A 20,517-nucleotide genomic window follows, 5' to 3' on the forward strand; every position below is an offset into this window, starting at 1 on the left:
CACTCCCTGATGAAGGGAGCTCCCACTGGCTTCACCCCAGCCCTGCCAGCAGCCCCTGCCCGGATGTGCTTACACACAGGATTTCAGTAGGAATCAAGGGTTATTAATTAACCCAGGGTGGAGCCCATTATGAAACATCCCAGAAAGCTGGAACAAACCAAAGGGACTTCTGAACTCGCAGCAGGGAAAAATGCCTTTTAATTGACTGGGATGACTTCACCACAAAAATCTGTCTAGCTGTTATGCTAAACTGGAAACTAATCTATTAGATTGTCTAAGGAATCTCCCACCCCACCCTGACCAGAATCTCCCGAGGAGGGAAGTCAGGCCCGCACATAAACAGGACTTATGCTTTGAAATGGATTCTTTTGGATCCTACCCAGACTGGCTGCATTTTCCAGTCGCTGGGAAAGAGAAGGGAGACTGGTATCTGAGAATAAGTTTGTATGTCCTATGGTGTCTACCTTTAAGATCACAGGGGAGATTTTTAAGGTACTGCATACTTTAGAATTCAGCCTAGGCTGAACCTGTCTGGGACCTCTTCTCTCAGGAAGTTTAGAGAGTGGCATGAGAGAATTTCCATGGATGGTGTTGTCTTGGGCTTGGAAGGGACTGATAATAGCCACTGCCTAATCCCATGCTTACATGCCATGCACACACTGAGCACTTCGTGTGGATTAGTTCATTTCATCCTCACAGCTTTCCTGTGAAGAGTAAGTATTCTATAGTTTCTCAATTTCCAGATGAGGAAATGAAAAGGGTCAGAGAGGCTATAAGGCTGCACAGCTTACAGGTGGCAGAGCCAGAATTCACAGTCTAATTCCAGATGCTATTTTAGCAGGCAAGGTTTATTACAGGAAAGTGAAATCCAGGCATAACTTGGTGAATTTCTTCTCATGTGTAGAGAGAGCTGGCTTGTGCCTGAGACTTGTTCCAAGGGACACAAGCATGGCATCCAAGCTAGCCCTTGCCTGCCTTTTCTTCTTCATCCCCTCCATTATGTAGCTTAGATTGTAGTACTAGCAAACCCTTTGTGGCTCCTTTCCTGTCCAAACACCATCTTGTATTTACCCCATCCATGCCTTTTCTTATGGAAATCTCTTCTCCTGGGACATGCTTTTCCAAATTTTGCTTGTCTTCAAGATTTAGCCCTGGTATTATTTTCTGTTCTTCCCCTGACCACCCAGAGGAGGCAGGGCGAGTTGCTCCTTATCTGTGTTCTCACACACCTCATGCATATGTCTATTATTACACTTACCATATTGCTTTGGAATTACTGGTCCACCTGCCTATCACTCCCTTTAGACTCTGGGCTAATAGAGAACATGGATAGTACCTTTAGTCATCCTAAAAATGTTTATTGAGTGCCTACTATGTGCTAGAGCTACAATGGTGATTAAAAACAGATGTAGCCTCTACTGGATAGAGCTTAAAATCCAGTGGAAGAGTCGGACATCAACTGCATCTTCAGTCTTTCTCTCTCTCTCTCTCTCCCACACACACACACACACACCCCACACATCTCATAATTACAAGCTGATTAGGAGCTGTGAAAGAAAGATTCACAATGTTATAATAGCATCTGTGGGTAGACTACCACTGGGCACTTGTTCGCATACATAGTAGGTGCTCTGTGTACTCAGATACATGATCTGTGCTCACTTAATATCTCTAACTTATCTGTGATAGGGAGAAATGAAAAAGGAACAGAAAATATTGGATCCACCAAAGAACGTCCCAGGAGATAGACTCACCCAAATATCCTTTTGCCTGGTAAACAACACAGGTCAAGCACTAGTCTGACACCAATGATATAGAAAAGCAGTGATACAGTATCATACAGGGAAGGCAGTGCTTGACATTAAGTGAGCCACCATCTAGGAGTTTACCTCTATAAATTCATTTAATCTCACCACAATTACACCAAAGAGACACTGATGGAAGTAAGACTCAGCAGGGTTAAGTGTCCTGCCCATGGCTGCACAGCTAGTAGGTAGGAGAGGTGGAGGCTCCAAAGATGCTCTGGAGCCCACACCGCTGACCCTACATCTTACTGCCTTACACCCTCCTGTAGAACTGGGACTCATCATGGCATACTTCCTTGCTCTAAGTCATGATGCTGGTAATAGTAGAGCCAAACTACCCCCACTTTGTCTCCTCTATTTTGAAGTCTGGCATTCAAAGCACCAGACAGGTGGCAGAACTGAGCCTCATCTTGGGGGATCTGGGGTTACACGTTGGGGGTTCAGAATGCGTGTTAAAGGAAGGAAGGAAGATTGGCTACTGCAGGTCTACTGTGTGCTCTTCATCACATCACATATATCATGTTTCTATATTCAGTCCTTCAGCAACACCTGGGGTGTGAGTCTTGTTATTGTCCAGATGAGGAAGCAGGCTAGGGGACGCAAAGTAGGTGTTTGCAGAGTTAGTGGCAGAATTATGACTGAAACCTATATCTGTCTGTTTTGAAAGCCCATAATTTTCCCCTTAACTCACCTGTTGCCTAGCCAGACCTGGAAAAAAGGCTTGCTTTGTCTGGCCTAATGCAGTTTTTCTGACTGATTTTCTCGGAGACCATAGACAGACAGCCCATCTGGGTTTTCTGACTTCCCTCTATCTGTGTTGCTGGAACCTTTTTCTGATCTCTGAGCAATAGCCCTGAAGTTCCCTTCATGAGCTTATGGGTGGGTTCTCAGCCTGTTTAAGATAAAGTGAACCAAGTGACTTCCCACCCACCCCAATGGACCTACATTCTGTCCAGACAGGGAGGAGACCAGCAGCCCACCCCTCTGGCTGCCAGGAAAAGCAAGGGAAACGGGTGAATCTCCACTGACTGGGCCAGGACATACCAGGGCCCCAACTTTGCGTTCATTAGACAGAACCAGGTTTTGATCATTTGTCTTAATTTGCTTATTTTTGTACAGCCACTTTGGTCTCCCTCTGGCTGCCTTTGCTCTCTAGGCTCCTTCATGTCTATGGGGATAAAGGGGCCAAAGTCCTCAGGCAGCACCAAGGCTCTTCCCAACCAGGGACCAGCCTGCCTTTCTCACAACCTCTTTGCCTCTTTCTGCTCAGTGCTGCCCCCAAGAGTCTTTGGAGGAGCCAATATTTAATTTAGATAGTCTCTTGTTTATAGCAGCTTTCCCTTTGGTGCTGCATCTTGGTTTCCAAAAATGTTATTTCTATGAATATCTATCCATCCGCCTCTTCTTCCATCCACATACCTATTTGTTTATGTGTTCACCTTCTCTCTGGAACCTAGGTCTCTCACCACTCCTTTTTTTTGTAGTCTCAAAGCAGTTTACAACTAGCCTTCTTTCCCCTGAATACCTTCATGAAATTTAGTATTTCATAGTACCTACCAATAATAGCGATAATAGGACTTTTGTATATTAATCACTTGCTGCACACACACACACACAGCTCTGATACTCTGGCAGGAGCTTGCTATACATACCCTCACTTCATCCTCACAGTGACCTTGTAAGTTGTGTATTACTGTCACAGGTCCCACCAAGCACATTTAAGTTGGCAGAGCTGTTTTGAACCCCTGGCTCCCAAGCAGCCCATACTCTATAAAACACTATATTTTCCTAAATCTCACTGCTAACTCACCCCTCATTCCTGGATATGCATCTACTGCCCATTCTGGTTTCTTCTAACCTTTGCTTTAAATGCCCTTTGCATATCTTTATTGGGAAATGACACTGAGATTCTGGAAGCTAATAGGCTCATTTTTATTAATGCTTATTACTACTGTATATTTTACTTATATAGAGGAAAATTTATTGTTGCCTCAGAAGAAAGAAAATAGTTTGAGACAGTTCGGTGTGATGGACGAAGCTGTGCCTTGGATCAGAAGAGCAAGGGATCGAATCCTGACACTGCCTCTTATTACCTGTGGGACTTTCGGCATGTGACTCTGTGTTCCAAACTTCAGTTTCTTGATCCAAAAAATGAAGATGATGATGATAATAGCAGTACTATCAGCACATTGTAAGAATTTGATCAATTTTCATTAAGTCAGAGGGGATCCTGGATCTAGGTTGATCATTTGTAAAAGGAGGAATTGGCAAATGCATAGAGCACTTTCTACCTGCCAGCCCTCCCCCAGCCACAACAGATACCACTGCTCAATGAAGGCATGCTTCCCAGCCGAGCTTAGGGCAGCTTCATTATTCTTCACACAGCAGCCAGAGCTGGCAGTAAAATGAAACCCATTGGTGACCCCAGAGGAACTTTCAGTTCTCACATTCTGTGGGTTTAAGCCAAGCCTGCTTAGAAAGGATGGCAAATTATGGATAAGGTGGTTGAATCATGAGAGATGAGCTCAGCTAGTAAATATATGAAGGGAATGAAACCAAGAACTCTGAACAGCAGACCTCTGAATCCTATTCTGGTGATCCGTAGCCTGGAGCTGTCTGCTAGAGCAACTGTTTTCCAGTTGTATACCTTAGAACCATGGTCTTCCACTGGGGTACCTAGGGTTGTAGACTCCTGAGCATCTTTGGAAAAGCAGGGGCAAGAAAAGAAGGAGGGAGAGGGAAAGAGGAAGAAAGAAAGGGAAGTGAGAATGAAAAGGAAGGGAGAAGTAGGAAGAGGAAGAATGAGAAAAGGGAGAAAGCTTAACCATTCCTTCTTCTATATCAATAATTCACAACCAGGAGAGATTTTGCCCTCCAGGGGACATTTAGCAATGGCTGGAAACATTTTTGGTTGTCACAACAGGGAAATGCCACTGACATCTATGGGTAAAGGCCAGGAATGTTTCTAAATATCTTAAAATACACAAGCTAGCCTCCCACAGCAAAGAATTATCCAGCTCAAAATGTCAATGCTCCAAGGTTGAGAAACCCTGTTCTAGAGAGAAACAACTCAGAGATGACACCTTTTGTGTGGTGAGTCTTGTTGTTCCCTAAAGATAGGTGATGGTAGTATAATTTATAGTGGTGAGGGCTTCCCAAATCAGACCTCTCCAAGGAAACTTCACCTTCACAGTTCCTTTTAGTCAGCATCGTAGCCTTGGAACAAGGACAGGGCAAGGGCCTTCTCTCCCATTCTTACCTGACAAAGACAGTGAGGCAGAAATTCCTGTGTGACTTCCCCCAAGATCACACAGCTAGGAAATTCCAAGAATGCAGTTGAAACCTAGGTCTATCTTATCCCATGTTGAGTGATTTTGCAACACAATCCCACATAATAAATGTGTCCCCTGGCTTGTACCCAGTAGCTCAGCAAAGGCCTAAAGTCTGTTGAAATCTTTAAGGGCTGGACCAAGCCTGTTGTAAAAGTACCAGGATTTGTTTTAGTTGAATATGGTAAGATGCAGAAGTGACTTACATGAATGATCAAGTTCATTGTATTAGTAGTCCTCTAAAAGTAGGGATGTCACACACTTTGGGGGACCACATGAACACCATGGCCAGTCAGGAGGCAGAAGGAGCTAGGGGGAAACGTGGGCAAGAGCCTTTGTTATGGTCTTGCAGGAAGGAATGGGCAAGCAGGGTAAGCAGCCTTATGACTGGCTAGTTGGAATAGCTTCAGCAGGCTCTGGGGTGTAGGGGGTTGTCCTTGGTTTTCTGGTACCTGGCCCTTGAATCTTAGGGGGATGGTCGCCTAGAGTGTGAGAGCCCCATAGAGCAGGTGGTTGGCACATGGGCTCTGGATTGGTTTTGGCTTGCATTTGAAAGGCGTTCTCTGTGGTGAGTTATTTACCATCTCTGGGAATTGACTAAAATTCCTGTGAGAGGCAGTCTTTCCAGGGTCAGCAAGGCCTCAAGATGTCAAAACATCAGAATACAGAAAATAAGACATGGTTACTACACCTGTGTAAAATCCAAAGCCTCACCATACTACAGCTTTTTTTTTTTTTTTTTTTTTTTTTTAGATTTTATTTATTTATTCATGAGAGATGGGGAGAGAGAGAGAGGCAGAGACACAGGCAGAGGGAGAAGCAGGCTCCATGCAGGGAACCTGACAAGGGACCCGATCCCGGGACTCCAGGATCACACCGTGAGCTGAAGGCAGGCGCTCAACCGCTGAGCCACCCAGGCATCTCTATACTACAGCTTTTTAACAGTCTTTTAAAACAGGACTCTTTTATTTCCAATTAAATCTTATATATAAACCTCACATTTAAATAAATTAAAAAATAAAAATTACTGCTTTTCTTGATTCTTAGCTGGAAAACCCTGAATCCTTTGAACCTTCAGGAAGTGACTAAAGCCCCCTCCTTAGATGGCCTCTTCAGAGGTAATTCTCCCGCAGTAATCCTACCATGACCTCCAGGCCCACTGCTCCCCTTGCCTCAGGTTGCAAGAAGTCTAGTAGAGTAGCTAAGAGCAGGGAGCCTGGAGCCAGACTGCTTGTGTTCACTTGGTCTGTAACCTCCCAGCTGTGTGACCTTGGGAAATAAATGCAGTGTCATTGTACTATAGTGCTCCCAGCTATAAAGTGGGCATAATACTAAGAGGACCTACCTTAGGTAGTTACTGTCCTTAGAACAGTGGCTGGCACATAGGAAGGGCTTAAAAACTATTATTCATTTTAATCATAATGTAAATATAATTTACTATATGCAATTATAAATATATTGCCACTGGAAATACCAGTGGTATTCATAGAGCTACCTCCTCTCGTCCTATTATAGCTAGTCAGTAGTATCACTACTTTCATTTCTGCTTTTCCAAAGACTACAACTGCTGCTTCTACTTTTGCCTCTGTTGCTCCTGTTTCTCCTACTATTGTTTCTACTGGGAATAACCACTGCCACCACCACCACTGAACATTACTACCACCGAGTAAAAGTAATGTCAGCCAGGTCCTTAGAGTCAAAGCAGGTGTGAAGGTGCAAAAAAAGGCATGATCCATCACTGCTGGGCCACCAGTGACACACTCATCCTGTTTCTCTTATACCCTTTTTGCATTCCCCTTCTTCTGGGTTTAGGGGAAGTTATTTATGAAGTCTCCAGACATGTGGGGCCATCATTGATGAGGCTCTGTATGTGATTCTAAATTGATGAGGTGTTTTTTTGGCACTGGATATGGGAGTGCCATTGTGAGTTAGCAGTGCAGAGGTCCACCCTGCTCCTGGAAATGGACAGAAGACCCTCCTTCCCTTGGCTTCTTGACATGGGAATGCATTGATTTCAGGTGATTCTTCTTGACACTGTCCCTTGCAGTCCCCATTGGGAGATTCGGTTCAGGTTGGCCCTGAGCCCTATCTGGATCATGCTGTTTTGGAACTACTGGTGCCCCTGGGGAAGAAAATGAGCATCTGAGAAGAACTTGGCCTTTAGAAACCAGAGTCCCTGCTGAGGAAAAGGAATCGAGGAACAGCTCCTTTGCAAAGAGGAAAGTGGCCCTTGGTCTCCCCCTTTCCTGAGCCCAGCCTTAATTTGGAGATATTTCACAGTGGACTTTTGAAGGGGTGACTGGTTCATACCAAGCTGCCTTAAAGGCTTGGAGCAGAAACCTATGGGGACTTGCAAATCAACCTCGGGAAGAGAAATTAGCTATGTCTTGTCTCAGAACTCCCAAAGCCTGCTCCAAAATAAACACATAAGCTGTGCCGGCAGGGAAAGCTTGGGCCTTTTTTCTTCTTCATTTTAGAAACTCCATGTGTGCATTATTTTAAATAGGCGCCAGCACACGAGGCCCTTTTAACAAGATTGAAAACAGATGGGGCCTCAGGCTGTTCAGTAGCTCTCAGAAATGAACATGGGAAGTGCTAAGCCATCTTGTGTCCAGGCAACGTTCATTTTCTCCTCGAAGCATCAGTCGGCCAGGCCTCTCATTTCCAGGGAGCACAAGTCTGTTTCCTGCATCAGGTGTGTCAGCCAGGGGAAGGAAGTATCTCCTTTCACTGAATTTATCTGTGTTTGCATTTACTTAACCCTTTGGCAGCTTGGGAGAAAGGAGGATTGTGCTATCCTTGGAGGCCCCAGGCTTCTGGAGCTGGTAGCATTAGATTTACCATCCTTATTATCAATGGGATTATGATCCTTCATGGTTCACATCTCTCCAAAGGCTCCCAGTCTTGCTCCATCTATTAGCCAGAGTCCTTCCCATAGCTCTAGACCCTTCGTGGTGTGACTTCTCTGGCATTCTTCCTGCCCTTTCCTGCCTTGTCCTTCTTGCTTACTCTGATCCAGGTACACTAGACTTCTCATGGTTCTTTAAAATCAAGGGACAGAAAACAAGTGTTGGTGAGGATGTAGAGACATTGGAAACCTTGTACACTGATGGAAGGAATGTAAAATAGTGCAGCCACTGTGGAAGACAGTATGGCAATTCCTCAAAAAGTTGAACATAGACTTACCATATGATGAGCAATTCTACTTCTGAGTGTATAACCCAAAGAACTGGAAGCAGGGACTCAAGTAGATGTTTTTAAATTCATGGTCATAGCAGCATTACTCACAATAGCCAAACGTAGAAGTAACCTAAGTGTTCGTTGACAAATGATATGTAAACAAAATGAAATCTATCCATACAATGGAATATTATTCAGCCTTCAAAACTTCAAAAGGAAGGAAATCCTGACAAATGCTTCAGTGTGGACAAACCTTGAAAACATGCTAAGTGAAATAAGCCAGACGTAAAAGAACAAATACTATATGATTCCACATATATTCACATTGTGAATATACTTAATGCCACTGAACTATATGCTTAAAAAACAGTTAAAGTTGTGAACTTTATATTTGGTGTATTTTACCACAATGAAAACAAACTTTAAAAAACAAGTGAGCACACTCTGCTTTAGGACCTTTGCTCTTGCTGTTGTTTTTGCCTGGAACCATCTTCCCCAAGGTATCCTTACCGTGGTTCTTTTTTCTTTCTTCTTCTTTTTTTTTTTTTTTTAAGATTTTATGTGGGATCCCTGGGTAGTGCAGTGGTTTAGAGCCCGCCTTTGGCCCAGGGCGCGATCCTGGGGACCCAGGATCGAATCCCACATCGGGCTCCTGGTGCATGGAGCCTGCTTCTCCCTCTGCCTGTGTCTCTGCCTCTCTCTCTCTCTGTGACTATCATAAATAAATAAAAATTAAAAAAAATAAAGATTTTATGTATTTATTCATGAGAGACACAGAGAGAATGCAGAGACATAGGCAGAGGGTGTAGCAGCTGCCTGGCAGTGGCCTTCACGTCTACATCTCAGTCTCCAAGCCCCCAAATTGTCCATCGTTCCTCTGGGGAAATGTGGGGAAACTTTCACACCTGGTTTGCTTAATCCTATAAATACACTTTTCTGAACATTCAGCAGAAAAGTGTTTGAACATGTGGAGCAAGCTCTGCAATGAGGAGAAGTAGAGAGAAGCAGATGTCAGGGGGACATTAACCATCATTCTCTTCTGCATAGTTAAACTGTGGTCTTAAAATTCCTGAACATTTGCCTGATCTGTTGCAGGAGCAAAAGTTTGTGGCAGGTGGCAAAGTTCTTTCCTAGGTCTCTCAACCTTAAAAGCTCTGGGGGCTGAGGTGGTGCCACCATTCTGTTCCCCCTAAAGGCTTCCCCTCCTTCTCTTTTCCCCTGTCTCTCATTCCTCTTCCCCACTTTTCTCTACCCCCGCTTCTTCCCCTTCTTCTTCATTTCCTTCTTTCCCTGAAGACATTATCAAAAGCTTTCACTTTTTTTCTTTTAAAGATTTTATTTATTTATTCATGAGACACACACACACACAGAGAGAGAGAGAGAGAGAGAGAGAGAGAGGCAGAGACACAGGCAGAGGGAGAAGCAGGCTCCGTGCAGGGAGCCTGACTTGGGACTCGATCCCGGGTCTCCAGGATCAGGCCCTGAGCTGAAGGCGGCGCTAAACCGCTGAGCCACCCAGGCTGCCTGCTTTCTTCACTCTTGTAGCTGACCTGGCACAGGGAAAAGGACGATGGGTACAATGGTTGTTTTTCTTTGATTCTCACTTGCTCTTGTTTCTTGTGGGTCTTTGATTCTCACTTGCTGTTGTTTCTTGCGGGTCCAGTTTTTTTGGGAACCGGAGCAGGAAGGGGTAACTAGCAGGGCAGAACTAGGGCATGCCTGGGTGCTCTGGCTGACATCCATCAGAACCCCACCTTAATCTCTACTCAGTGTACATCTAAGCCCTGGAGAACAAGCAATACTGGGCCATGAAAAAAATTCCTTAGAAATCAGAGTGCCACACTTACTGGTGATTTTTTTCAAACTGGACTTCTTGAATTCTTGCATTGCCAAATATGATGATGATGGCGGTGGTGATGTTGAATCTTCATCATTATCTTTTTTTTTTTTTTCATCATTATCTTCATTGACAGTGTGAAGATGATAATGTTGCTCATGAGGATGGTGATGGTGCTAACATCTTAACCCTGTGATCCAGACGAAAATCCTTACTGGGATCAATCCACTGTCGTTTCTCCAACCTCTTCTTCCACTCACTCCCTCACTATCTCTGTTCCAGCCACACTGCCTGCCTTGCTGCTCTTGAGCTACATACATAATGCTCCAGCCTCTAGGCCTTCCTCCTTGCTATTCTCCCTGCCTGCAGACCCTTTCCACCTCTTATTGTAGGATTTGCTCCCTCCCTTTGCTTGTAGCACTGATAAAGTGCCACCTTCCCATGACCCTCCTTATTTGACATAACGCTCACCTCCCAGCACTCTGTCCTCTTTCCAGAATCTGTTTCTTTCCCTGACATATTGTTTATTGTTAATGGCCTATTTTCCCCACTAGATACAAGTTCCATGAGAATGGGGAGTTTTGCTCATTTGCGGTCGTGTCATTAGATCCTGTCCTTGGCATAGTAGCTGTCAAGTGCATGAATGAATGGATGAATGGAGTCAGAGTTGTAGCTCTCTTGCTCCATAACCTTGTGATCTTGGCTGAGTCATTTGTTCTCTCTGCTCCTCAGTTTTCTCGTCAGCTAGTGGAGATACTAATACTTCGCCTCATATCAAGAGGTTGTTGTAATGATCCAATTAAATAACATAACCATGATAGCTAACATTTATTGTGCACTTATTTTTGCTTATGCACCTTGCTAAGGGCTTTTATCAATTCATTTGATGCTCACAATTACCATGGGAAGGCTTATTTTATAGACAAGGGACTGAGGTATAGAAAGGCTAGCCTGCCTCAAGTTTTACAGCAGGTAAGGCATAAGAGCTCACAGACTCGCAGTCTGATTCTGAAAACCAGCCTATACCAATCACTTTGTAACCTGCAAATCACTGTTGCTGATTTTTTTTGTTTAGTTTTTAAAATGTGGTTAACTCCATCTGATTTTGGATTTTCTATTACTTGAACATTTAAGAATTTAGGGTTTGTCATTTTAACTTTTTCTGTATTTTTATATTTATTTTGACATGTTTTTATGGATTATTGCTCCCTGCCCTGCCTTCTACACACACACACACACAAAGTGTTATGTTTTGATGAGCTGAAGATACCTTTGCGTCTACACATTGTAGCTGGGTGCTTTCACTGAGCTGCCAGGCACTGCTCCTGAGTGAGATTTCCTCATCTGGAATGGGCCACTAAGAGAGTCTGCAGACTCTCAAAGCCTCTTTTGTCTACAAGGTGAATCTGAACTGGTGGAAAAGACTTCAGATGCCAGGCAAGGAAGTCACTGAGCCCACTGGGCCCTCAGAACTAAAAACACAGCCTGTGCTGGGAAATCTACAGGAAGCAGTTCTTGCTGACAGCAGGCCTTGGGCCACCTGCCAAGTGTTTGCAGGAGCGGGGCAGTTGGAAGAGGTAGAGTGGTGAAGGAGGGGCAGGGGCCCATGGGCTTTGCTGACATGGGAAGGTTTGAAAATTAGGGCAGCCACATGCACAAGCAAAGCCCAAAGCCAGCCAAGCAGCCCTTTAGCTGACCCAGCTCTGTGCAGTAGAACAGAGTCACCTCTAGTAACCCACTTGGTGCAGTGTGAAGGATGTTGGCCTGGGTTTGAGTCCCAGCTCATGTAACTATTGGGTTGTAACTTTTAGAAAAATCACTTTGCCTCCCTGGGCCTCACCTCTGACATCTACAAACTAGACATTCATTTATTCAATGATATTTATTAGAGCATTGTGCTGAATGTCAGGTACTGGTTTGGGTGCTGGGATAGAGCCATAAATGAAACAGACCTCTGCTCCCTACTCTGGTGAGAGAGATGGACAATTAAATACTAAAGTGGAATGGATGTAAATCATGTCAGATGGGAAAAGGGTACAATTATGTCATTGGGGATGAATGTCGTAGGGAGAGTTCAAGCAAGGAAAGGGGGCATGGAGTACCGCAGGTGCTTTGCAGGGAGGTGCCTCCTGGGGGTGCCACTGAGTAGAGATGTAGGTAGAGTGGGAAGGTGCCCTTGTTGCCATCTCCAGGAAGCTCTAGGGGTTGGGGGACTGGAGCCTGGAGTTTGCTCAGCATGCTTGACAATGGGAAGGTGACCAGTGTGGCAATGGCAGAGTCAGACAGAAGTGGAGAATAGGGGATGGTGGAAGGCCATCAAGGAGGTCATCAGTTCTTTAGTGTCTAAACCATGTTGGACATTAGAGACCAGGTAGCGCTTAGGTTTTTTGTGTTTAGTGCTACTTGATTGTTGTTGTTGTTGTGCGTCCTTCTAATGAGTCTCTTGGACGTTAGGAAACTCTGTGAAAGAACTTAAGACATGGAGAGGATCAGAGTACATGCAGAATGCTGATTGTTTTTAAAGGAATTTGTTAATGACACAGTTTGGTTCCCAAGAGTAAACATAACAATCTGTTAGGGATTAGAGTGGAATTTTGATGATAACTTGCTAAAGGATGCAGGAATGCCCTAATCCTACCTTGAAAATCACCACCCCTGTTCTAGGTTCCTAAGGTAGCCAAATACACAGGGAAGAATAGCAAATAAGTCCTGGAATACCTTTAATCGTTAGCTGGCCTGGGCCCCCCACCCCAGTGCAGGGCTCTTTGCTAGAGCTGGTGTGAATCCTGCAGTTAGGCTCCAGATCATTTGTGGATGTTATTTATTAAGCATGTGGCTGTTATTACTAAATAGACCCAAGGTATGACAAACACAGTTATGAAGAGAGAAAGCAGGACATCTGGGACTTTTGGCAATCAGAGTTTACTGCTGCCAACTCATGGAAGAGAGAGCAGTAGAGGGAAAGGTGGATGCTGAGATGAGCATCTATGAGGAGCTACAGGCAGAGGAGAGGAATCGACATGATGACCACACACATCATCAAGCACTCAGCTGCAGAGAAGCCAGTGTCACATGTGGTTGCCTGGCTTTTCAACCTAGCAATGACCTTGCCATCTGTCACCTGTAGCATTATGATACCCTGACCTGCAGATTAACAGTTCCTCTGCATAGGGTGTAATGGGAAAGGTTGGAGAATGGGGCTGAGGGTCAGAGGTTGACCACCCAGCATTAGAAAAGGTACTGGAGGCTGCCCACCTTCTCCTGTCGACTCTGTGTCTGTCTCTTTCTCTCTCTTCCTTCTGAAAAATCTGTGATATGCTTAAGGCTTTGAAAAGGGGCACATTCTAAGGTTTAAGGGTACAGTCTCGACCAGATGGGTCTTTATAAACTGGCAGGAATTTCTAGTATCTTATCAGCCACCCTTGGATTCCAGAACAGTCTGTCTGCAAGCTCCTTGCCTTTCTCAGGAACTCTGGACAACATCTTTTTGTGTCAAAATCCTCCTTCAGTCAGGCTTCATGGTCAAGGCTGAAAGCTGCCACCTTTGCATTCCCACACATTCTTGGTTTCTTGAGCACATTCCCATCAGTCATCCAATTGCAAGTCCCACTTTCAGTTTTTCTCTCATCGATCTGTTGGCCTAATAGCATCATTCAGCTTATTGTAATGATGACTGCACACACCATTTCCATTCTATCATCAACATCATAATCACCATAGATGCAGTTATTAATAACCAACCATGAATACCCCATACTTTCAGTAATATTATCTACTTGGCATCACGTGCTTGCCAGGTACCAGTTCCAGGGAGAACACCCTACGGGTAGCCAAATACCCTACGGGAAATTGAATGCATTCTGTCTTTTTCCCTGTGTGCATGCGTGTGTATGCTTGTGTGTGCACATGTCCATGTGCGTGTGTGTTTCAGAACGGGACATGAGTTTAATTATAAAGAGGTGCTTATGTTGCCTTCTGATCTAGGGGGTTGTGGAAGAGATTTTGTTAGTGGATAGGATTCCAACCATATCTAATACCTGTAACAGAGCTTGGAGACTAGAAAATTCTTTGTCAATATTTGTTGTTAAATATGTAACCACTCCCCTCCACTGCAGCCTCTAGTGTTTTCCAGCGGCTTCCTTCCCCCCCCCCCCCGCCACAAAATGTTATACCCTACTCCCTGGAACCTGTGAAAATGATATTCAAAAGGGACTCTGCAGATGTGATTATAGTTATGGACCTTAAGATAGGGAGAGTGACCCTGATTATTCAGGGCCCACACAAGCCCTTAAAAACAGAATTTACTCTGGCTAGAGAGAGAAATGTGGCAGAGGGGGAAGTTAATAGATTTCTAAGAATATGTGACATACAGTGCAAGGGGCCTTAACTGTCTTGGAGAGGCTCCCAGCTGACACCAGCAAGGAGGCAGAACCTCAGTCCTTCAACCACGAAGAGCTAAATTCTGCCAACCACCTGAATGAGCTTGGGAGCAGTTTCTTCCTAGAGTCTTCCAATAAAAGCCCAGATGATTGACACCTTGATTTGGGCCTTGTGAAGCCCACAACAGAGAAACTAGCCAAACTAATATGGGCTTCTGACTACAGAGCAGTGAGATAATAAACTTGTGTTGTTTGAAGTACTTTGTGGTATTTGTTATGAAGCATGCATATATGCATATACTTTGTGGTATTTGTCATGAAGTATGCATGTATATTTGTTATGAAGTATGCATACATTTGTTATGTATACATATGTATGTATACATCATATACATAGATGAATGCACTATACAATGCACAGCAGAGTTCAAGATCCTTCTGGACTGGTCTCTGACCCACTTTTCTACTTCTGCTTCCTATTATTTTCCTCCATAAACTCCATGCCCCAGCTACAAAAGACATGTCACCATTCCATTGATCCAATAGCCCTGTATTCTTACCTGTGCTTTCATTACTAAAAGCTTACATTGGGCCTTTCCCCTCCTTTCTGCCTGGAAACACCCTCCTCAATGTTATAGGCTAATGGATCTGGCAACGGACAGTTTCAGAAGGCAAGCTACATACATAGCATTAGTAGATATCTGCTTATCAAAAATAAAAATAACATTTTATTTAGCAAGCATTTTTGAATACCTACTGTGCTCCTGAAGCTGGATATGAGGCAGTGAAGAGCTTTCTAACAAAAATACTGCTTGGCATTCCTTTTTCATAAGATGTGATGTGATAATAGATTTTTCCTTCAGTGATAATTGAGGGACGCTAGTTGAGAAATAAATATCTGTAAAAATGAAAGGCACTGTAGATGTGATTGACTCAGTTGATTATAACTCTTTCATTTTAAAGATGAAGAGAGGGCAGCCGCGGTGGCTCAGTGGTTTAGTGCCGCCTTCAGCCCAGGGTGTGATCCTGGAGACCCAGGATCGAGTCCCACGTTGGGCTCCCTGCATGGAGCCTGCTTCTCCCTCTGCCTGTGTCTCTGCCCCTCTCTTTCTCTGTGTTTCTCATGAATAAATAAATAAACAAATCTTAAAAAAAATAAAGATGAAGAGAATTACAGTGGATAGTGAAGGGTTTGCCTGTGGTCATTGTCATTAAGTCATTGTCAAATCCAAGGTTTAGATCCCTGCCTCAGACAACAAGGCGAATTCCTTTCCCACTATTCTTTGATTCTTCCATGTACATGTTTTTAAAAGTCATAAACAGGAAATCTCAGGTAATCCAACACTTTCAGGTATTGTTGTGATCAGTGTTGAAAGCCTCCCACACCAGGTCTTAACAAGAGTAACAAAATACAAAAGTCCCTATATGTGCGTAATACTGCAAAAATCTACTTGTCTTTTTTTTTAAAGGTTTTATTTATTTATTCATGAAAGACACACAGAGAGAGAGATGCAGAGACACAGGAGAAGGAGAAGCAGGCTCCTTGCAGGGAGCCTGACGTGGCACTCGATCCGGGTCTCCAGGATCACACTCTGGGCCGAAGGCAGGCACTAAACCACTGAGCCACCCAGGGATTCCCTCTACCTGTCTTTAATGATGTCTAGAGACAATCTCCCACAAATGTATAACATGACTATTTTCCCTTTCAAAACATTCAGCTGGTTTATTTTCTTGGGCTGCTTCCCTCTTAGAATATTATACTACTTGATATCAAGACTCACTGTAAAGCTGCAGGTAATTGAGAAAACTTGGATCAGACTCAAGGATAGACAAATAGATCATATATGAAGTGACTTGATGTTTGACCAAGGTATGGTCAAAAGACTCACTGTAAAGCTGCAGGTAACTGAGAAAACTTGGATCAGACTCAAGGATAGACAAATAGATCATATATGAAGTGACTTGATGTTTGACCAAGGTATGGTCAAAAGTAGAATTTAATCCTTTCTTTAATGCCATTAAAGAAATGCCATTAAATTGCAAGGTATGCAATTCTATTGGGAAGGAATAGTCTTTTCAATAAATAATTGCAAAGTATTTGAATAACCATTTGGAAAAATTGAACCTCAAATCTTACACAAAATATTAATTCTACATGGATCACAGATGTAAATGTGCAAAGACCCTATTTCTAAAAAAGGTCATATTGTGGGTATCAGGGTTAGGGTGTGGATATATCTTTTGGGGAAGACAGTTCAACCCACTGCAGTTTTTACATGAGCTCCGAGGCTCTTCAAAAATAGTTGTTCTTTGAGATTCTACCGAGGGCCATCATGCTATCACGAAGGAGAAGTATTTGGATACCTCTGTGTTCATATACAAGTTTTGTTTGTTGAAATTTTTAAAGAGTAAAATATAGAAGAGTGCCCTCTCTTTACTACTGTGGCTCTCTATGCTTGATCCAATAGAGGCTTGCTACCCCTAACAACCGAGGCATTTACCTCCTGTAATTATTCATAAACAGTAACTGGGAAATAACTCTAGAAATCCTGACCTGAACATGATGAACTTCTAACTTGTATATCTAAACCTGAGTGTGTCTTTTTTCCAGATATCTCTTTCCATTTGGGCAGCAAGACAGCCCATGAGGCTTTGCCACCTTGGAGTTGGAGATTCTATCATTCAAGATTGATTTATTCCTTTTCTTCAAATTTTTGGTGCCCAAATGTTCTGTGTTGCAACTTTCTTCTAACTTCTTTTCTCCACACAGTCAAGCAACAACTTTTATTGCTAATTCTTTTTTGTATTCTCACCAGTGAAGTATCTTAAACATGATGGGACTGAATTTTTAGGGCCTTAGACTTAATAAACAGGTCATTACCACTATTTACTAATCTGGACTCATTAACAGAGCTCATTGCTTTTCACCTTGCCACGACATAATGAGGCTATTAATTAATGCAAGAGATGTAAGTGTCCTGGGTTTTCTTTAATGCCATCTGGGGAGATGACTAGGTCTTTGGTCATAATTCTGTTAAATGTTTCCAAGGGGATACATTTCAGTCACTGTGAAATGATATTTTCCTTCAATATAAACTTGCTTTTCTCTTAAAATGGGCTATTTTAAGGTCCCTAAAATTCGCAGTTGTAATCCACCCGGTGCCTTATTCAGCTAAACAGTGGGGTAGTGGGGTATAGCAGTTAAAAGCATAGGCTGGAGTCAGACTGCCTGGGTTTAAATCCTGGGTTTTGCAAGTTATTTAATCTCTCTTTACCTTTTTTTTTTTTCCCCAATCTGGACAAGTATGAGGATTAAATTAATTCATACATGTAAAATGCTTAAGACAGAATCTGACGCATAGTGAGTTTTTCATATGTAAGAGAAGTTATTTATATTCATTTAATCCTGAGAAATAGCTTTTGGCATCTATTGTGTAAGAGGCACAGTTTGGTAGTATGCATTTTCTAGGATGGGGTTACAAGTTGAAGTGTCTGCACCCTACAGAATTTACATGTTGAAATCCTAAGCCCCAATACCTCAGAATGTGACCTTATTTGGAGATAGGATCTTTATAGAGTTAAGCGAGGTCATTAGAGTGGACCCTAATGCAGTATGACTAGTGTCCTTATAAAAAGGGGATCTTTGGATACAGAGACATGTGTAGGAAGAAGACAATGTAATGAAAAGGGAGAAAGTGGCCATCTACAAGCCAAAGAGAGAAACTTGAAACAGATTTTTCCCTCACAGCCCTCAAAAGGAAGCAACCCTACCAACACATTGTTTTTGGACTTCTAGCCTCCAGAGGTGTGGGAAAAGAAATTTTTGCTGTTTAAGCCACCTAGTGGTGGTACTTTGTTATGGCTACCTTAGGAAACATGGTTATGATAACCTGGAATCACTGTCCCCAGGGAGTATATAACCTGGTAGAAGGGATGTATTCCATAGGGCTTTGGTCACAAGCAACAGAAATTCAGCAGATCTTGCTTAAACGAATAGGAAAACAAAAAGATGAACTTATAAAGATACAGATGTATTGCAGTAAAGCCTAAGGGCAAGATTATAGCTGGCACATAAACATCAAGACTACTCATCTCTTGTCTCTGCCCCTCTCTTAGAGACTGTGACATTTTCCCCTCTGCCTCCTTTTTTTCTGTACTTTCCCAATCCAGATAGCAGAAAACATGGTCTTTGGTTATACTCAGGTTTTGTATATTAAATACAGCCTGTAGAAAGAAACTGTGTGAATCACTCAGCAGTTTTAAATTCTAATACAAGGGCACCTTATTCCTCCACCCTGGGTCAAGTGCCAGCCCCATCAGCTGTGACTGAGGGGCTGAGAACTATTTCAATGCACAGCTCTGGTGCTTCTACTGTAACCATGTAGGTGGATGAGGGAGGGGCTATGACCAAAAGAGGTAGCAGTGGGCAGATGATGAGGAGGACTCCATTAACAGTGATAAGCAATCACTAGCTGTGATGTCATACTACTGCATAACCTGAAGCTGGAGAAATCTAGGGAAAATGTTATATTGAACAGCCTTTGGCCTCATGTAGTCCTGAAGCTGGAGTTGCTTCTTCCACTTTCAAGGAAGTAGAAATTAGTAGTGGCTAATAGCATGGGTCTGTGAATCGGAGACATAAGAGTTTCAATCCAACTTTGCCTTTTATTATGTGACCTTGTACATAGCACCATGCTTGTGCACCTTGGATTCCTCATGTTTCAGAAAGGGAAGTAAAACATTATCAACTTCCTAAGATTCAGGTGAGATATAAGTGTATACTTGGCACATACAAGTACCCAATAAATGTTAATAGTTTTTAGCATCGTTATTTTTTTACGAATCCTTTTGTGTTTTGCTTTCTCCTTCAGGCTGAATTCTCAGAGTTGAACCTAGCTGCCTATGTTACTGGGGGCTGTATGGTGGACATGCAAGTCATGAGAAATGGGACCAAGGTTGTGAGGTAAGGAGGACTGAGATATAGAAAACCTTCATTTGAGAGGCATGTGTGTGGGTACCTCACAGAGCTAACCCCTCTGTCTGCTGCCTCTGACCTGACTCCCACACCACATGTACTTTCACATACTGAGTGTTACTTTCAAAGAGTTTTAGGTGTCGTTGTGATTGGAATTACTAGCCACACAAATAATATGGAGAAGCAATGGTGGTGTGCTGGAACGAGCCCTGAGCTTGCAGAGAAAAGACTGGAGCATTTATGGCTTTGTGACGCTATTTCAGGTATATTATTTAGTCTCTATTACCCTCAGATTCCCATCTGCAGCATGACGATTGCAACACTCAAGTAAGAGACATGTATGTGAGGGTGCCCTGTTCATTCTAAAGTGCTATACAAATGTAAGGGTTTATTAGAATGAGCTACAGCCTGCTTCCAGCATATGGCAGACTAAATGTTCGAAGAATCCCCTCCTAGGACATCAAACCTAAAAGTACTGTATATACCATTTTCCAAAGAATCTGTTTATAATGTATGCTGAGCTTGAAGAGGAGTAAGGGAATTCTGCAGAAGCCCAGAAAAGTCAAGAAAGTACAAATCCACAGAAGAGATAGAGTTGTGTTATATACTTCTACCTATTAACATATTTCTACCTATATTTCTAATATTAATATATTAACCAGAATAATACGGACCAGGTCTCCTGAGGATTTAGCTGGGGGAGAAATAGGATTCAGATTTGGGGAAGTAAGGAAAACAGGAAGAACTTTTGAGGAAGAGGGGGCATTGGTTTTGAGCCTTGTCAGTGGTAGAATATGGGCATTCTCTGCATCATAAGGGTAGGAAACAGTCTTTGTAAATGCAGACAGGCAAAAAAAGAGAGCATGTTTGGAAAATTATGATAATTCAACTAATTCAGCCATCATTTACTGAGAGACTACCATGTGCCAAGAAAGACGTTATTTGGCTATTTCTAATAATGATGGGCTAGATTATTTGGACCAACCTTGCCACTGAAAACAACTTAAAAAAC

General features: G+C 43.0%; 1 protein-coding gene and 1 long non-coding RNA gene across 4 annotated transcripts in view; one reads left to right on the forward strand and one right to left on the reverse strand.

The window, feature by feature from the left end:
• SYN3 (synapsin III) overlaps positions 1-20,517 on the forward strand; it is a 453,900-nt gene that overhangs the window by 65,896 nt on the left and 367,487 nt on the right. For all 3 annotated transcript variants that reach the window (XM_038550747.1, XM_038550748.1, XM_038550749.1), the window contains one exon: positions 19,402-19,493. In XM_038550747.1, coding sequence (XP_038406675.1) covers positions 19,402-19,493 — 92 coding nt within the window. The remainder of the gene's footprint in view (positions 1-19,401; positions 19,494-20,517) is intronic.
• Positions 1-20,517, reverse strand: part of LOC102154248 — a 65,667-nt gene that overhangs the window by 42,895 nt on the left and 2,255 nt on the right. The window lies entirely within an intron of this gene.

The sequence above is a fragment of the Canis lupus genome, chromosome 10, assembly GCF_011100685.1.
Source record: "Canis lupus familiaris isolate Mischka breed German Shepherd chromosome 10, alternate assembly UU_Cfam_GSD_1.0, whole genome shotgun sequence".
Classification (NCBI taxonomy): Eukaryota; Metazoa; Chordata; class Mammalia; order Carnivora; family Canidae; genus Canis; species Canis lupus.